The sequence below is a fragment of the Haliaeetus albicilla genome, chromosome 16 (assembly GCF_947461875.1).
Source record: "Haliaeetus albicilla chromosome 16, bHalAlb1.1, whole genome shotgun sequence".
Taxonomy (NCBI): Eukaryota; Metazoa; Chordata; class Aves; order Accipitriformes; family Accipitridae; genus Haliaeetus; species Haliaeetus albicilla.
This window is the reverse complement of record NC_091498.1, coordinates 32,424,658-32,443,406: the sequence shown is the minus strand read 5'-3', so window position 1 is coordinate 32,443,406 and position 18,749 is coordinate 32,424,658. Positions and strand designations below refer to the sequence as shown.

General features: G+C 43.9%; 1 protein-coding gene across 7 annotated transcripts in view; it reads left to right on the top strand.

Moving 5' to 3' along the window:
• PLCB2 (phospholipase C beta 2) overlaps positions 1–18,749 on the top strand; it is a 62,212-nt gene that overhangs the window by 22,102 nt on the left and 21,361 nt on the right. For all 7 annotated transcript variants that reach the window (XR_011328254.1, XR_011328253.1, XR_011328256.1 and 4 more), the window contains exons 4-14: positions 7,328–7,468; positions 8,213–8,292; positions 8,928–8,981; positions 11,571–11,646; positions 12,247–12,347; positions 13,055–13,221; positions 13,420–13,566; positions 13,887–14,044; positions 16,017–16,099; positions 16,498–16,582; positions 17,939–18,104. Coding sequence is in view for 3 of the 7 variants with exons in the window: in XM_069804362.1 (XP_069660463.1) it covers positions 7,328–7,468; positions 8,213–8,292; positions 8,928–8,981; positions 11,571–11,646; positions 12,247–12,347; positions 13,055–13,221; positions 13,420–13,566; positions 13,887–14,044; positions 16,017–16,099; positions 16,498–16,582; positions 17,939–18,104 (1,258 nt within the window). In the remaining 4 variants the exon portion in view is untranslated. The remainder of the gene's footprint in view (positions 1–7,327; positions 7,469–8,212; positions 8,293–8,927; positions 8,982–11,570; positions 11,647–12,246; positions 12,348–13,054; positions 13,222–13,419; positions 13,567–13,886; positions 14,045–16,016; positions 16,100–16,497; positions 16,583–17,938; positions 18,105–18,749) is intronic.

The following is an 18,749-nucleotide window of genomic DNA, read 5'->3' as shown; positions in this document are numbered from 1 at the left end:
ATTCCCATCATAAGCAAAGGCTCTTAAAGAACAGAATAAGAGAGGACATCTTTTCATGGAAAAATTACTGCTGGAGAATAAGAACAAGGTCTCTTGAGAGAGAGAACCAGCAGACTCCCAGCAAGATCAGTGCCTGGGCCTGTGACGTACTGTGTGTTCTTATGTGATCTGCAAAGGAGGTGTATAGAGACATGACAAAGTTTGCCAATGGTACCGAGTTATTTGGGGTAATAAAATGAGGGCTGATTTGTAGAAAGACCTTGAATTGCTGATTGACTGGATGATTTAATAAGTGGTAAAATTTAGTACAGATAAAAATCAGACAATGCACACAGAAAAAAAGCCCTGATCCTAACCTTCTGTAATAACAGGCTCTGAGTTGGCTGTTGCTACTCAGAAATAAGATCATGAGGGTATGGTAAAATATCAGTGCAGTGTTCAGTAGTATTTGCTCAAAAAAAGTAAGTTGTATGTTACAAATTATGAGGAAAGAATTAGGAAATCCTGCCACTGTATACCGAGAATGCACCCATAGTTCTGCACATTTCTAGTGTCCTCATCTCAAATGAGACAAGAACTGGAAAAGGTAGAGAAGAGCAGCAAGATTAATAAAAGAACGAAATGGCTACTGTAGGGAGAGTACCTGAGTAGGCAGGGACTGTAGTCTGGCAAAAAAAGAATAAAGGGGAATGTGGAGTTGTATTGTGGAATGCTGTAAAATCAGGAGTTGAATGGAGAAGGTGAGCATGAAGCAGTTACTCAGTGTTTCTTCCAGTGTGAGAGCTACACATCAAGTGGAATTTTCCAAAGGTAGGTTCAGCACAAGCAGAAGGAGGTGCTGCTTGCTGTTTTACACCTCGTGTCGCTGCGCTGTGGGATGCCTTCCTGCACAAGTCATGAAAACATACGCGAGTTTAAAAAGTCAGGACAAGAAGGGAATGCCCTTTGAGGGTTATTAAATGCAAGATAATGCCTCAGGTTTAGGAAGCTGCTGAATCATAAATTGCTGGAAGCTGCAGAAATCTGTCAGGGAAGTATCATTGTGTTTGCCCTGTTCTTATGCTTTTCCCCAGGCATCTGGATGGATCTGTGGTCTGACCTGGTGTAGCTGTTGTATTCTAGCCATTGTAATAGGCCAGAGACAGTATTTTACAGTCCTGGGAATTGGCTACCGCTCATTTTTTACAAACAAAGAAACAAAGGTCAAGCACCAAGTGATTTATTAAGTATTCTCAACAGGCAGAAGTGATGCACTTGATGACAACCTCTGCTGTGAAAATCCCAAGTGCTTTTTGAATTCTGCATTTCACAGAGACCCATTTAAAATAAGTCCCCTTTTTGTTTCAGGGAATTTTCTGGCACTTCTATGACAATACATAGTAAAATGCACTAGGCTGGCTCCTTATCCACCTTTCTCTTATGGGATGATGGGAGGTCTTGTGTGGGCACTGAAATGTCCATTGAACCAAAACAGTGGGAGAGATGTGCTGTCCTGTCCTGAAATTTCTTATTTACACATGGCTGTACTATCCACAATGCTTCTGCAGGGCTTGCTTAAAGCCCTCAGTTGTGTATTCAGTTGGCTTTCCTGAGAACAGAATTTGCTCAAAGGAATGCAGAAAGCAGTGAAAATTTCTTCATGTGAATCACCACACCCTCCACACAGGGCACCTACAGCAGGTGCATCATTACAAAAAGGTATAAATATGAAAAACTGGTGTGATGAAGCAAACAAAGATCTGTTACAGGTGAAGGGTAGAAGAATGAAAAAGGGTGCTCTCCCTTGTTACAAAATAATGGCTTAGAGTGGTTGTGGGATGTAACTGCTGAAATTAATACAAATGGTTACTTGTTTCATTGGCTAAAAGTGAAGGAGAAGCAGCTAATGGATGATACTTAAGACAAAAAGATCATCACAGCTGTTGGAAGAGCTTTGGATAGTGCCAATAACAAATCAAACATCCTTTTCCCCTCCTCTCCCCTTCCTTGCAAGTGATACCATAGTACATAGTAAATCCACAGCCTCTGTGAGGCAAAGCTTATGATCTGGTTTTCATACTGAATTGTGACTGAAGGCATTTACAAGGAAGGAAAGTGCTTTATTGAGAGCATCTGCACTATTGCTTTCCTCTGCAAGGCACTATGCACTTTTTGGCTGTGGTTCAAGCTGCATGAGGGTGAAACATGCCCGGAGCTTTTCAGACCCATGTAGGTGAAATGAGTCTCCCTGCTAGTGGGTGGTTGTACTGCGGATGTTGGGAGTTCTCTGCTTTCAGTAACACTTTCCCACTGCTGCTAAGTAAGAGGTTTGGGGTTTTTCTTTGTAACCTCTCTATGTGCAGCAAGAAGAATAACAGCAAAGCACCCACACAGAAGCCACTTCTGAAAAGACCTGCCGTCACATGCACTACCTCACCAATACAGGTCACAGCATTGTCCCTGCAAGCTGGGAGGCAGGGACTGGTGGGACCCCCTTCCTGCCACTGCAAGTGTTTAGGGAGTAGATAGTCACCCTGTAGTGCTCACCAGAGTAAGTGTGGCACTGAAAAAGGGACAAGTCATTAAGGGCTGGCAGCAACAGGAGCCCCCTCCAAATGAGAAGAGCCACTGCTGTTTGCCCCAGAAGGAGACTATTCCTGGAACTGAACCTGCCTGAAGGTGAGGGATGGCCATGCTCTCTGAGAAAGGCTTTTCTCCCTCTTCCTGCCCCCCTCCTGAGCCCTCGCCTCCTGGCATATTAGCACACAAGCACGCACACAGCCCTCGAGTCCTCCCATGACCTCTTCTATACATGTGCATGTTTCCCCTTCTTACCCCCTTTGCTTTATTTTCTTTGAGAGCTACTCAGTGTTCTGCAGTGTTTTTTCTCCATGGAGATCTTTTTTGAGAGAAGGGGCAGAATGAACTTTGGCGCGTGTTCAAGAGTAATAAAGATAAGAATTAGCAGGGACTTTGAACATAAATGAGACAAGATAAAAAGCTATTGAATGTAGTTCAGCAGCATGCCGAAGCAGATCAAGATGTTATTTACAATGCAATTCTGTGTTTTCCTTTGAGTAACAAGGAACAATAATGGCTGCTCCATTTTGTTTTGTTCTGATGCACCAAGACCCTAGAACACTGACAGAGAATGTAATAATTAGGACCACAATACATGATGTTTTAGGCCAGGCTGTTGGCTTCATCTTGGGTTTTGTTTAGACATTTCAGCAGGCATTGGCTTTGAAACAAGCATAATTTTTCATAAAAACAGAAGTTGTTTTTTCTGACTGTTATGATTATAAAACAGTTTTAGCCTTCATGCACATTTTGTTGTTATCGAACCCAGAGATGCAGACTCTGAACTGAACATGTACAAGGGAGAGAATTATACTGAGGTATTTCACGTGTCATATTTTGAGATGATAAAATAGGAGCGAGTAGTGTTTAGGAACACTACTGCAGGGAGCACTCACATTGCACTTGGAGCTGAGCAGAGGGCTGAGCCGTGGACTATAAACACGTTGTGGGTGGTCAGCTCTTCTGCTGCATCACAGGGGGAAGGCAGCAGCTCTGGGTATTCAGCATCATCTCAGTGCTACACTCTGGATTCAGCAATGGGCGTCAGCAAAGGATGGAACTAAACACAGTCTGATGTTCAGGCCTCCATATAAAAGTGATCACAGGTAGCCCATATGGTGACTAAACCGATATGTGCGCATGCAAGAGAAAAGTGGGTAGAAGCCTGTGGCTTGCAAAGGATTTATAAATAGGGGAGCAGGGGCCAAACAAGGAAACAGTCACATCTGAATAACGGCCCTTTGCCATGCTGAGCCCTTTTTCTGCTTCTTCCATCTTTCCACAATGTGAGCTCTTAGATCACAGGGACAGAAGTTACTGAGGATGCACAGTCTGCATCTCTCCCTCGCAGTCTGTTCCTGCTCGATTCCAGAATGCCGCGAGTTATTTTGTGCCATGTGAATCTGTGTGCTGCTGCATTTTCCGGTTCCTTTAGATAAGACAGCAATGGGAGCTGAGAGTGCTTCATCTGCATATTTTTTTTCTGCCTCGTCTCACTGAGATGCTTGGCGCAGAGACAGGCTGGCCCCCGCCATGCAGACAGTGGCAGGACAGCCCTCCCTGCTTCACAGCAGTCGGTCTTGTTGCTGAATCCCATGATGGAGCAGTGCTGCTAATGAGGACACGAGCATTACCTGCAGAGCCAAAAGCATTTGAATAATCTTGGTGCTCCCTATCCATTCGGGCAACCAAACCAGACCTTTCTTCTCCAAAAGAGAAGATCTGTTGTCACGTCCTGTCTTCTAATACCACAAGCAGTACATCTTGTAGTGTGTTTTGCGAAGATACAAAATTGTCAGTGCAGCGAGCGCATGCAGCTGTGGCAAATCCCGGCTATCATTTGGCTGTATCCCGTTTCAAGTAGAGAAAGGACTGTCTGTCTCTTGCATTAGGCCTGGCTCTTTGATTATATTTGCATGAGAATTTGCTTTTCTCTGGACTATGAATCTGGTTTGTACAGATGAGGATTTTAGGGAAATCAGGAGGTGGGAAGTGAAATGCAAGCTGGATCTGTATTTCAGCCACTCTGCCGGTGGGTTGTTTTCTGTTTGTTTGGGTTTTTTTAAGTGGATTTGCTGAGCGTGTTTCCCTTCCTCTGATTTGCATGGCTAACATGGTTGTCCTGCTTTTCATGTAGCAATTCTTATTTTTCCTTCATGGCCACCTGCAGCACAAGGTGTAGAGGTTGTGAAAGAGCCAAGATGTGGCATCAGGTTCAGTGCTTTTGGACACAGTCTCTGGTCCTCTCTCACCATCTTCATTCAGTGTTATGCCAACATCACTGCTTTTATCCCATGAGGGAGATAATCCCCACGTAGAAAAGGCAGCACGAAGTAAGCCCGTGACTTGCTTAGGGCCAGGCAGGAAGTCAGTCACTGGGAAAATATGACCCCATTTAGATCCCTGACAAGATCATCCTTTCCTCTCCCCACTGCAGTTTGCTTCTCGTAAAATGAAGCTATCAACGTCGCCAAGGTGTTAGGAGGTGTCGTAAGTTAATGCTGATAAAAGGGCATGGCATATAAAGAGCAGCTAAGGCTAACCATGAGCAACTTCTGAGAAGGTGATCGGATATCAGGCCGTTACCAAACACGGCATGTGTCAGTTTTGTCTGGTGGAGCACAGCTAGATAAAGGCAAAAGCTCTGATGCAGCATTCAGCTTGCTGGAGACACAGCATGAACAGAAATGTCTGCTGGAGAGCCAAGCAACACCAGTTTGCAGAGAAGGAAGGGCTGGGAGGAGCCGATTTGTAACAAATACAGGAAATGAGTTCAGTGTAAACCACAAGTTCTCTATTGTGTTAGCTTCATATAATTTACAACACTAGAGGTAAGGAAGCTGAACAAAGGCCAGTGGGTTTGAAAGATAAAGTTAAAATCCTAACACTTTGCCACTTGTAATGAAAAGTTAAGCTCCATCAAGAAGTTGCTATGAGTGTGGAAAGGAGGTGTGGGTATGTGGGTGCTGCTCACTTCTGTGAAGGAAAATTGCTCACAAAGCAAAAATGAGGCATTTTAGAAATTCCCTAACTATTGGAAAATAGGCAAATCTTCTGGGTGGCTGACTATTTTCCCCCTTCTTTCCCTCTAAATACTTTTGGATTATACAGGTTTCAGAGTTACCCCTGCGGAGAGTTGCTTTTGTGAAGTGAGAGACAGCAGTCAGATGATCACGAGTTGTAATCCAGCCCATCCTGTTTTTTCTAAAGGTGCCTGTTTGCTACAGATGTGTCAAAATTGCAAATGGTCCAGAAATTTGGAAAAACGCAGTGGAAAAAGTCTGCAGAGTTCCTTATAAAATATATATGCAGCTCTGTGCGTGACATGGTACAGACACTTAAGAACGCCTGAAGCTGAGCTGTTTTGGAGTTTCTGCTATTACAGTCCAAATGTAAAGAGAAAATTCTGTGGCAGAAATGGAATTGGTTCCATTTGAATCACAATGTGATGCAGACAGATGGTTGCATATAGGGGTTTTTAGTTGGTTTGGGATAAATTGAGGCCCATGGAAGCCTGAGATCGGGGAATTCGCTTTCTTCAACTTGCAAGGATTCAGGCATTGTCCAGTTGGTAGCAGCTTAACAAGTCACTAAACATAAGCTGAACTGCAGTGACTGACTTTGTGTGTGCTCTAAGTTTATAGCAAACACAAAGGTAAAGTCATTTAGCTAAAACCTCTTTTGTGGAAGTTAACGTGATAAGTTATGTGTTACGGTATTACTGATGTTTTAACTTGTTGAAATGCAGTAACTCAGCCATGTGTCTAACTGTAGGTTTGTGCATACAGCAAGAGCTCAGATTCCAGCTCCAGTTAAACTTCTGAGTCTGACCTGCTCTGCTAACAATCCCAGATCGTGAATTTTGCCCTTAGTTTCTGAAGGAGCAGGTTCTCTTGACAGCCTCCCTGTCTGCTTTGATATGTATTTATCCTGTGCTTTAGATAATGAATTGCTGTGCTTTATTCTAGGACTTGGGAATTTTATCTCTTCATTATAAATAGCAGCCGTCAGTACGACTCCAGGATACCTTGGCTTAGTGACGCCTTACGTAGGAATGCAGAAAATGCTAAATAATTTAAAGGGATTCTATAAATACTTTCATATGGTGATGAAATCTGAGTATGACTAATCAGATGAGCCTTATACTTAACAAAACAAATCTCTGGTGAGCTATTGCTGTAGGATACTGTAATTGCTATGGAAAAAAACACTTCTAGCAACTTGACAACTAGCAGAAAACGTGACCTGGAGGAAGAACAGCCCACCTCTCCAGTGACCATGTCTAAAGTGGGTAGACCTTCTGGGTCGAAAACAACATCTTTCTTGTGGTGGAGGGAGGTATCACACTAATCTAAAAGACCTTCTTAGTGTGTGTTTTCACAAATGGCTGTCTGCAATAACCTCGTTATGCACCTCTGGTATGAGCAGGCCAAATACTCCTCTGCTTGTCTGCAAGGTCAGGCTGAAGTTTCAGAATGAATTTCTTTAAAAGCAGTCTCCAGCTTTTACTTTTTCAGACCAAACCAGCATGTTTGTGCAGTGATGTTAGTCGCAATGTTTTGTTCCACAGAGGATCCAGGTAACATAGACTCCAGAATAAAGATGAAAAATAAGGAAAGCCAAGGAAAGGAAGATAATGTTAAACAGTTTTGCAACCTTTGAAAAGCTTGCCGTGAATTTGGGTCAATGTTTGGATTGGTTCCTGTTTTTTTCAGGTACAGTTTGCCTCATTCTCCCTTCATCTCCATCTGTTCTGTTTCTTTTGCAGTGCCAGAAGCTCCGAGAGGTTTTTAACTTGGATTACCCTCACAGCACCTTCCTGCTTAAGACTCTGACTATTGTATCTGGCCCTGACATGGTTGACCTCACTTTCCATAACTTTGTGTCCTACAAGGAGAATGTTGGCAAGGTATTGAGTCCTGAGGGCTAGGAAACACTGGGAAACACTAAGGATTGGGGCATTAAGTGGGGAGCAGGAAAGGAGAGGGGAAGGTGGGGAACCTGAACCCTGTCAGTCTTACTGGCAAGGTTATAAACAAGCAGGTTTATGTTCCAGTAAGGTGTGGTACCTCCATAGTTCTAGAAACTTCTGTCCTGCATGGAGAAGAATCAGTAGAAGAAATTTTTGTCCTTCATGTGCTTTGTATGGATAAATAGCTGAGAAGACTCAGTGGAAAGGTTTCAGCTGCTAGTATATATAGGCAGTAGGAAGGTGATATAGCCAAGCCCAGGGCACAGTTGTTGGGATTTGGAGCCCAGCAGTATTGTGACAGGCCTTTTTACCAAGGCCTGTAGTGACAGGACAAGGGGTAGTGGTATTAAACTGAGAAAGGGCAGATTTAGAGTGGATGTAAGGAAGAAGTTTTTTACTATGGGGGTGGTGAGGCACAGGAACAGGTTGCCCAGAGAAGCTGTGGATGCCCCATCCCTGGAAATGTTCAAGGCCAGGTTGGATGGGGCTTTGAGCAACCTGGTCTAGTGAAAGATGTCGCTGCCCATGGCAGGGGGGTTGGAACTAGATGATCTTTAAAGGTCCCTTCCAACCCAAATCATTCTATGGTTCTATGCCCTTTTCACGTTTGTTGCTGTGTACTTCTTGGTGCAGTTCTGTAATGCCCAACTGCCTCTGCCTTTTGTGTGTGTTTGTTCCCAGAGCTGGGCTGAGGATATTATGGCCATTGTTCGGAATCCCCTCACATACAACGCTTCTCGGTACACCTTCCTAGAGAAAATGTAAGTGATTTCTGACAAACATTGTTCTCTGAAATGTTCTTGTCCTGCCCTTTCTGTCTGTACTAGAAAGAAAAGGCTTCTTAGCATCCAGGTCCTTTGGCAGCCTCCAAAACTAGTCCTGTATCAGCTCAGGAGCCCCAAGGCACAGGTAGGGGAGTTGGTAGTTGGGCCATTATGTTGCATGACAACTGACTGGCACTGAAGTGCTCAAGCCAATCAAACACACACGTGGTATTATAGAAACTGAAATTCTGAGCCTCAAATGTGTCCCACCGCAGTCACAGCACTCGGCCCAACAAAGTGCTGCCTCTGTTTCTTTGCACTCTCATACTGTTTGGTTGGCAATCTGGGATCACTGAGGAACGCTAAATAATAGGAGTTATCATTATCTCATATCTATATCTTATGTTTCAGAGGAATATTTCTGATATCTAAGCTCTTATAATTTGCCGGTTTGTCCTTCCCAAGAAACAGGAACAGGTTGTCTGAGGTTAAGCTGATGGTCTGTAGGACTGGTCTGATTTTCATTTAACTGTTAGATTGTTTTCCCAATTGCATATTTTTTCTTTCTCCTTACTGAATAGGACCTCTAAGATTGTACAAGTGTATTTTCATAATCTTGTATTTTTTCACAGCCTGGTGAAGCTGAAGATGCAGCTTAATGCAGAGGGGAAAATTCCTGTCAGGAAGTGAGTATGGATATTTGTTTTATTGTGTGTTCAGTCAGACTAAAGGCAGAGCAGCTTGTAAGAGTATGATTGCCCAATGGCTTCAGCTGCCTGCTCTTTCTGCACCTAAGAGGTAGAGATCATTCCCTCCAGATTCAGGCCATGGAGGGACTCCTGTTGCATCTAGGTGCCTCCCAGGGAAGGGCCTGGGACATAATTTGGGTCTGGAAAGGAGACCTTTTGTGGCCTTAAACTGCAGCAAGAAATTGCCTTAAACAGCCATGGATTTCACTTCCTGGCTGTTGCCAAGAAATAATCAACAAAACCAAGCAACTTCAGTAAAATTCTGATCACAGATTGCTTTGCAAACCTGATTTGAAAGGTGGCTGAGGTGTAGGACTCATTTTACCTTTCATATAAGGAGTTCTGTATTTGGAGAACTTTTTGCTTGACTCCCAGGCTAGCCTGAAGTAGGGGTCCATTGCTTTTGCTTGTCTCCTTTCTTCACGTGTGACCACTACAATCGTTCTCCACTGGTGTAATTCCGCTGCCCTCAGTCTTTACTCTGGATGTGCATGAGAGGGAAACAGCCTTTGAGGGCAAACGTCTTGGCGAATGTTAATGCTGGTTCAAGTACGGAACAGTGGAGACTTGCACTTCACTTTCCCCATGGTTGGCTTTGTGCATCAGGCTAGTACTGCCATTAGAATAAGCCAAGGCTGCTTTGCTGAAGCAAAGACCAGCCTATTACTTCCCCCCTGCACTGCACAGCATAAATCTAGCATTGATTTTGTGCCACTCAGTGTCTTCCCTAGTAAAATCACTCCATGACTGATCCTATGGCTCCTCCATGTTGATTCAAGTCATGAATGAATGACAAAAGGCTGCACTGCCATGTTGAATTCCCTTTTGGGTGCATAAATTATCTTTTGTTTTAAGTATAAGGACCTGCAGGTAGTGCATTTGTGGGTATTCACTGGGAAATCTTGAACCACTCTGCTTGTAGGTTTATGCTGTGTTATAGCATCACAAGAGGCAAGCACTAATCACCTGTAATAAATATGCTACCTACTGTGTGTTATATTGCATAACGATTCTAGATTGTCTATGCTTGCTAAATGGGCTCCTGGATGGTTGACCAGTATTCTACAATAAACATTTTCTGTTGTTTGTTTTCTAAACCACCAACCAGCAGAATTTCATTCTGGCAGAAACCAGTGTATTCATCAAAGGGCTTTTAAAAATGTATAGGTCTTTAATGAATAACTCACACTAGGGAAGAGTATTTTGAATTGATCTTTAAAATGCAAGCAAGGTAGCATTACTGTAGAGAGAAAACAGCTTATTCTTCTGAAATAAGCTAGAGAAAATATCTGGTACAGGCTGTACCTCTCTTCAATGCCCTCGTCTGTCTGTCTTGCAGTGTGGTAAAAATGCTTTACTGTATAAAGCATTAGACCATTAAATAGTCCAAATTAAGAGCCAGATTTATAAAAATATTCAATATCTCCAGGTGCAGGTATATGTAAGGCTTTCAAAACTCCATGTCTGATTCTTCTGAAAATTCCACTGAGCATCTGCCTTTCTCTTTGGACATTTAATTCCCTCTTGAATCATAACAAGGGTGCTGCAATTTTTGCCTTGCAAAGGGAAGCTTGGGAACGAATATGCACTGAGTTTGCATAAGTCTGCTGCAGCTCCCACTGAATGCTCTTCCACCTGTCAACACACTTGGCACTTTTTGTTCCCCTTTTTGGCTGTAAGCAGCTGTGATGCCAGGAGCTTAATAGAGCTGACATCTAAATTTATCCACAGAGGAGACCTCATTGCTGCTGACTGGGATATTCTGACAGTAGGGAGAGTTCAGTTATTGTTGCTATTCCATAGTGCAGCAAAGAGGCTGCTTTATGCTCAAGGCTTGACCAAGTGAATTCTGCCCTGCAGACCAGTACCCAGCTTTCTAAATTGGAGGTGAGCTTTGGTTTCTGCAGCAGCAGACTTTTGTGCTTCCATCATGTAGTATACTGGCTTCTTGCCTGTGTAATGAGTTTGTTCCTTGAATTCATGGAAAGCCTTTGGTTCCAGAAAATTTTGCCTTTTTTCAAAGCAGCAATTGTGCATAATGTTTGTTTGATTTTTTTGAATGTTGTCTAGACTACAAAGTTATTCCTTGCTAATGCCAGCTACCACATGGGATAGCGTCTTGTGGAGGGAAGTGTCCTGAGGAATTGTGGTATGAAGCTTGCTACCACAGGGGGCACCTCCAAGAGGGGCAGGGGGAGGACAATGAAGAGGGGTTTGGAGAGTAAGCTGATGCAGTTTAGTGACAGGGCTCTCACAGAGTCCATAGCAGAAACACAGAACTTCTGTATTAAGGCAGCAGTCAAAAAATCCACTGTAGGTATATAAGACTTGGTGCATCAGTTACTCCTTTGGAGAAACACTGCATTTTTTTCTCTGGTTCATGTTTACAGTCTTCCTGTCAGTCTCCTTTGCTGTGCATTTTGAGTGTCTTGCATTCTGGCTGCAGCTCCCAGGCACCCAAACCCAGGCTTTCTGAATTCACTTCTGCTATGTTGTGGTGATTTCTTTTTTCCCCTGTCTGGTCAGTATTTTTCAGATGTTTCCTGCAGACAGGAAGAGGGTTGAAGCAGCATTAACCGCTTGTCATCTTCCAAAGGGCAAGGTAAGGGTTTTGCTAGGTAGCCAAAGGTATCGTTAGTTTGAGAATATTTGCCTACCCTGACTGTGTTGCCTTTGGGTATGAAAAAATCATCAGCCCAGATGCTCTTTGTTGCTGTGAAACCTTTTCCTTACCACTAGCTGTCATGCCTTAACTGCAAGCGTGCTAGGATCAATTCTTACTGTTTCTATTGCAGTAACGCTTGCGACTCCATCACTTGCAGTATGTGGCACAAGAAGCAGCATGTTCCCTTCCACCTGTGTCACTGTCTGCTCTTTGAAGCAACAGATCTAACAGTTAATCTTGGTGCTCCTACCAACCTGCAGAGTAAAATCCAAGGCTCTGACAGCTCCTACTGCTGCATCAAGCTTTAGCTTTATACCATCACACAAGAGGCACCGAGGGACAGTTTAAATAACTGTCCGTTCTAAAATAGGGTATTATGGTGCTTCTCCACTCCATCTGTTCTTTCCTAAATACCTTGCCAGATGTTCCAGTCGCTTACTTGCATTGTCACAAACAAGTGCTGGACTGTGGGTGTTAATGGAGAGATGAAAGCCATCATGAGTTTGTGATACTGACATGTCTTTGTTGCAATCTCAGAATGATGCCATCAACCCAGAGGACTTCCCTGAGACAGTGTATAAAACTTTCCTCATGAATCTGTGTCCACGGCCTGAGATTGATGAGATATTTACCTCACAGTAAGTTTCCCTTAAGCCACAGCAAAGAACTTGATCTCTTGTGGCAAAAAAGAGGCAAAAAGGAGGGGCGAGGGGATTTTATGCTCTGTCGTTTGTCTGGTCTCAAGCCTTAGAAGGGCAGGAACGCAGGTCACAAGACAGTGCCAGTGAACTTAACGCTTTCACTCACAGCGTGAATAAAAAGGATGAGACCTCACTGTGCTGCAAGGACTCTTAACTGTCACCATCAGGAGGGCTGATTCCAGATTAACACTAGATCATGGTAATGTGATACTGCTTGTGGCTAGCCCCAAACAAGGCTATGTACAGCATGAGAACCATAGATCCTCACAAGTAGCCAGTGACTTTTTTTTTTTTTTCCAAGTAGCTAAATCTGTGAGTTCTTAAATGTACTTGACTTCATAGGGCAAGCAATTTGGTGTGCTCTGAAATTCAAGTCCCTTTAGAGTTCGAGTCAGAGGCTCAAAATATGCTTTGTGCTCCCCTCACTACAACCTCTTCACAGTATTGAATTAGTGAGGAAAAAGAAAGGCCACAGTGGGAAGCATCGCTTATGGGAAGAAATGTAGACAAAACAGAAAACTGTGGGCCCAGGCAGGTGGACACCTATTGCTAACCTGAGGAAGGACCAATCTCTCTTTTGTGAAAAGGTTTTCTGGGTAATACACAGGCCTTACCTCTGCTCCTCTGTAATTCTCTCACCTTAGCCATTTAAAAGCAAAGCCCTACATGACCAAAGAGCACTTGGCAAAGTTTATCAATAAGAAGCAGCGAGACTCTCGCCTCAATGACATCCTCTTCCCACCAGCCAAACCTGAGCAGGTGCAGAGCCTGATAGAGAAGTATGAGCCCAGTGGGATTAACATCCAGAGAGGTGAGTCTTGTTCAGCCCAAAAGTCTTGCTATAAAGATAGTATGAAAATAGCAGAGCATCCTGCACCTTCTGCTACCCTGACTTTCCTAGGGGAGCAGTCAGCCTGATTCTCATAAGTCCCTGTATTGCAATGCACCGGCAAGGAGATGCCAGAACCATTTGTTTTCGGTACTGTTAACAGCTTTGCTTTCTTTGTAGGGCAGTTGTCTCCAGAGGGGATGGTCTGGTTTCTCTGTGGCCCTGAGAACAATGTGATAGCACTGGACAAATTGCAGCTGTACCAGGACATGACCCAGCCACTCTCACACTACTTCATCAATTCATCACACAACACATATTTAACAGGTATGGGCAGTTCCAGAGTCTGCCTCAGCTCCAACGCATATGTACTATCACAGCGGATGGATGAATGATACTGACAATCAGTCAGGCAGATGTATCTGCCCTGAATTTTGGAGGGCTGAGGGCTGTAATGCACTCTGAGGGCCTTGGCACTTAAATGCTGTGTAAGAAGAAGAAATGTCACCCTGTAACCAAAACCATCTTGTCAGTCTGCCACATACACCTGCTCAAGGATGGCAGAGAGTTCTGTCGCTCTGGTTTATGCAAAAACTGTCCCATATGAGTAGCTAACATTGAGCCTCTCTCCTTCTGCTGTCCTCCAGCTGGTCAGTTTTCTGGGATCTCATCTCCTGAAATGTATCGCCAGACACTGCTGGCTGGCTGCCGCTGCGTGGAGCTGGATTGCTGGAAGGGTCGTCCCCCGGATGAGGAGCCAATCATCACTCATGGGTTCACCATGACAACTGAGATCCTCTTCAAGGTACGGAAAGAGTTTTCTCCATACATGCTTTCCCCTGCTTGTTTTTAGACTGATCTCTGTTTGAGGAGGCTGGCTGAGGGAGCTGTCAAATGGATGGGCTGAGGGCAAAGATATTTGAGAGGAGAAGATTGATGGCAAGATGCCAAGTGAATGAAGTGTAAGACAGAATGAAAGATGAATAAATACGCAATAGGTTGGAGTTTGCGTACGTTTTTGGAGTGGGAGGCCTAGAAGAGAGGTTGTTAGCTAGATGAAGATGAATGAATGAGGAAAGTGCAGGCAGTCATGTAGAAGTGATGGAGAGATGGTTGAGTAGACATGCCTGCATACATATGGTTGTGTAGCAAGATGGATGTATGGACAGAAAGTTGCATGAGGATGGTGGATTTATGGATGGATGCACGTCAGAGAAACAAACAATGGGTTTTAGAAAACAAATGGTTAAAATGAGTTTATCTTCTAACTGGTCTACAGCAGGTTTCTGCGGCTTACAGCCTCACATGATGGCGCTTTGGAAGAATATAAGTTTCAGTTACTTCCTAATTACATGAGTGTGTGGAACGTGTTCAGTGGAGCAACTGCCCTCTAGCGTGCTGGGCAGATGGCTTCCCTGAGGATTCAGCTCCCAGGGTTCAGAAGCACAGTGCAAAGCCTACGTCTCCCTTGGAAATACAGGGCATTTAACCACAGAACTTAGAAACAGCTTGCAGGTTAAAAATCAATGCACTGCACTTATTCTTTTCTGCATTCCTTTACACAGCTGCTACCAACAGGCAGAGGCACTTTAGATTCTTTTTAAAGCTATTTATTCTTATTCCGTATCTTCCCCCCAGTTCCCACACTTCACTATTACTAAAATATTTATGTCGGGGCGGGGGGAAAACCCCCAGTCCTTAAGATCAGAGGTATTGTCATATTCAGTGTCAGTAATTTCCCAAATCCTGTAGTACCACTGCTGGTTTTTGCACAGCAGTTCACTACAGTTAGGAGAAATAATGACAGCTGTAGCTGTGGTAATTGCAGAGTTCTGTTAAAGCATGTGACTACCTGAAGGAAATTACAACCTGTTAACGCAGCATGTGCCCAGGTTTTAGTTTTACATAATATGTAGATCCTTCCCTCCACATTTCTCTCCCTTTTCTACCATTGCCTGTGGCCTTTTAGTAGCTTTTTCTGTAGCTTCTACTCCTCTGAACCTTGCGGGTTTCTGTGATAGAAAGTCCAAGTGGTCCATGCAGGAGCAGCTGTGGCAGCCTCCCTCAGTGCTAAGATCATGGCTGAACCAGGATTTTGGGGGGAGTAGGGGACTGTAATTGCAAAGGAGCAAATGACTCTTCTTTACCATGTCAATTAGCAGCACCATTAAAGAAAATAGTGGAAAGTTTGTCGCAGTTTAACAGGGGCTTGGGGAAAATATGATTTTTTCTTACATCATTAATGCTGAGAACGTTTCCATGGTATTTGCATTTGAAATGTCAGCACTGCTGGTTACTGAACGTTCCAGTTTGCTGCTAGACAGAAGGATTTTATAAGCAGGTGAAATGATAAAAAATTGGACAGGTTCAGAGGTAAGTATAAAATAGCATTTGAAGCAGTTCAATCTGGTGCTGCATACACCTTTCTCTACCAATTCAAAGTGCATGGGGCAGTGGCTTGCCTTTCTGCTTCACATTTGTTTATGTATACACTGAACTATGTAACAACAAAAAAAAAAAGGCATATTCTTACATCTTCAGCTTCATTTTTTATGCAAGCTATTGAGTTTAGCTGCATGTTGTATCCTCTGGAGCTGGAAATCCGGGCAGGTATGAAAAAGATGACACTTCTCACCTTCTTACTGGGAGAAGTTTAGTTACTTTAAAAAGAAGCTCCTGACAATGATCAGTTTGGAATCCATTCAGCAGCAGGTCAGCTGCATGTCTCTGTTATTAATGAGTGCTGATCTTTTCTCTGACCATTGCCTCTCATTTAGGATGCCATTGAGGCCATTGCAGAAAGTGCTTTTAAAACATCTCTCTACCCTGTCATCCTGTCCTTTGAGAACCATGTGGACTCGTGAGTATCTAGTGATTGGAAGAATTGCGTTCTCTGCTGTCCAGAGCAGAAAGTATACAAGCAAGGGCTGCTGGGTTTTAAGTGAGTGCCTGAGCTGAAATGAAACATTGATTGAGATTTCTGAAGCAACTGGAGGTGGATCAGAGCTGAAAAATGAGCTATAAGCTGTAGAGTGAGACTGACAACAGTTGTGCAGCCTTTTAGCTCAGGATGGCAGAGTATGAACAAATGGTAGTTGGCCTGGGAAAGAACTTCAGGATCTGCATAGCTGTCTGAGTGAAGGCAAGAGATGGTTTTCTGTGTAGAGTACATAGATCTTGAGGTGGTTGTTCATGCCAAGCTCTGGATTTGGGCATCTGTTTTCCTGTTCACTCCTGCTTGATCTCTTTGTTGATTAGGCCCAAGCAGCAGGCAAAGATGGCTGAGTACTGCCGAACCATATTTGGAGATATGCTGCTGACAGAGCCGCTGGAAAAATACCCAGTAAGTGGGAGTTGGGGAAGGAGGCTAGTGGAGAGGTCTTTCATGATGCCATGGACAAATAAGCCTGGGTCATAGGCGTGAGCATCGTAAGTGGATGGAAGACCTCTCAGTTGCAGAGGTTTTCCTATGCACTTGCCTGACTGCTCTTATTTAACACTCTGTGACTTGAGTGACTTTGGAAACTTGAGCTCTAGGTAGCCAAGTTGTACCAGTTGTACCAAGATGTGTCAGCGTATTTTTGTACATGGTACTGTTTCAAATCTCTCTGCCAGCACTTGCTTTGGAAAGAAACAGGAACAAGGGCTTAGTAGCATTTCAGGACTTTCCTACCAATGTTTCTCAATTCCTGCTTCCAACCTGGAAATACTCCCTTCCAGGCATAGGTGGACAAGTCAGTGACATGCATAGCTTTGTGCTCAGAACAGCTGAGTAAAGCTCCCAATCTGTTTGACCCTAGTCATCAGCTTACTTGTACAAGCATGTATTTTTGTGGATGCAGTGACATCCTTGGTGATCCCCATGCACATTGCTACTTCAGCTTCCTTGCAAATGGACACTCATTTACAAATAACGGGCAGTGCCTCTGTTCTGCAACAAAGCATGAGGCAGTTCCTTGGGATATGTATTGGAGGGGGGAGCTGAGACACCTAGACCCAGCATCTATTTTAAAGCACTGAGATCAAAAGAAGAGCTGAAAAGTAGCAGTGAGCAAATCAGCAGTTGCCCACTGTCCAGACCCATGTCCTTGTCCAGCCAATAGGGAGAAACAGGGTATGTATTGGGAGAAACGGTTCAGGCTATTAGCTAAATTAATAATAGGCCTGATGCTATCTGTACAGGGAGTGTAGGGCTAGAAGCACAGTCGGAGTCACACATCCTTGTCTTGAGCCACCTACTCTGGGATGTTTTTTTCAAATCTGCTGCAGGCAGAGTGTTTGAATATGGCCCGAGTGCTGATCTAGGTCTGAGGCTCTGGGATAATGAGAGAAGTAGGTGGAATGTGAAAGCCAGAGGTGTGTGGATGCCTTCAGGCCATGTAGATTTTTTTTTTATTTTTTTTTTGTTTAGCTGTGGTACAGGATAGGTGGCTGGGAACAGCATGGCATGTGCAGGCAGCAGAACATGAGAGGGCTGAGAGGTGCAAAATCCTGGTCTGAAACCAAAGGTGAAGTCTTAGGAAAAATCTGCGTAGATATAGTGGGATATGGCAGCAGACAGAGAAATTATACAGTGGGTGAGAGATGTGTCCATGCACAAGTAAATGACCAGAGGAATGGTACTGGGAGGGACAGGAGAGATGAGTGTTTGAATTCTGTCTTTGTGATGAAAATTCAGTCTGAAGTTTATCTGTTGCAGCTGAAGCCAGGAGTTCCTCTGCCAAGTCCTAAGGATCTCTTAGGGAAAATCTTGATTAAGAACAAAAAGAACCAATCTATATCTGGGAAGAGGCAGAACTCTCTGAAGAAAGGGAGGAATGTGGAACCAGAAATCGTCGAGCAGCCAGCCCCTATGGATGCTGAAGGTACTGGTACATCTGAAGGGAAAATGGGACTAGTATAGCTAGATGAGCAAGCCTGGCCCACTGGAGACCTTCCAAATCACCCCAAATTAGCTTGAGGCAAGCCACTACTAGTCATTAATTCAGTTACCTCAAGAAGCAGCATAAGGTTGAAAGATAAATTAAATCTTCAGAATATTTTCAAAGACTTCATTCCAAACAAAAGAGACAATCAACATAAGCCCTGCCCATCAGTCAGTTCTGCCTACTCTGAGGCATATGGCTGCATGAGTTGGTAATTCACTGATACACACTGGCTATTGGTTTTATGGAAGGGTGGATAATTTTCTACTGCTTGTAGCTCTCTAATAACCACAAATCCAGCGTGGCTTAGTTCTTCACTCTGAGGTTCTTGAAGGTTTATAGAACCTTCAGCCCCACTCTCCTCTCTTCCTCCAGTCTCAAGGCTGTCAACTCTTGGGCTCAGGGAACCTATGATAGAACAGTGAATTTTCAGTCCCTGTCATGGTAGGAGCGCATGAAGTCATATGAGGACAAGGTGAGCGCCACCATAGAGCACCTAGAAATGGACATTTATTCGACATTTATTCCCACAAATGTGTGCGACCTTGGTGGGGAAAACAGCACTGTGATTGTCACTCTTGGGGT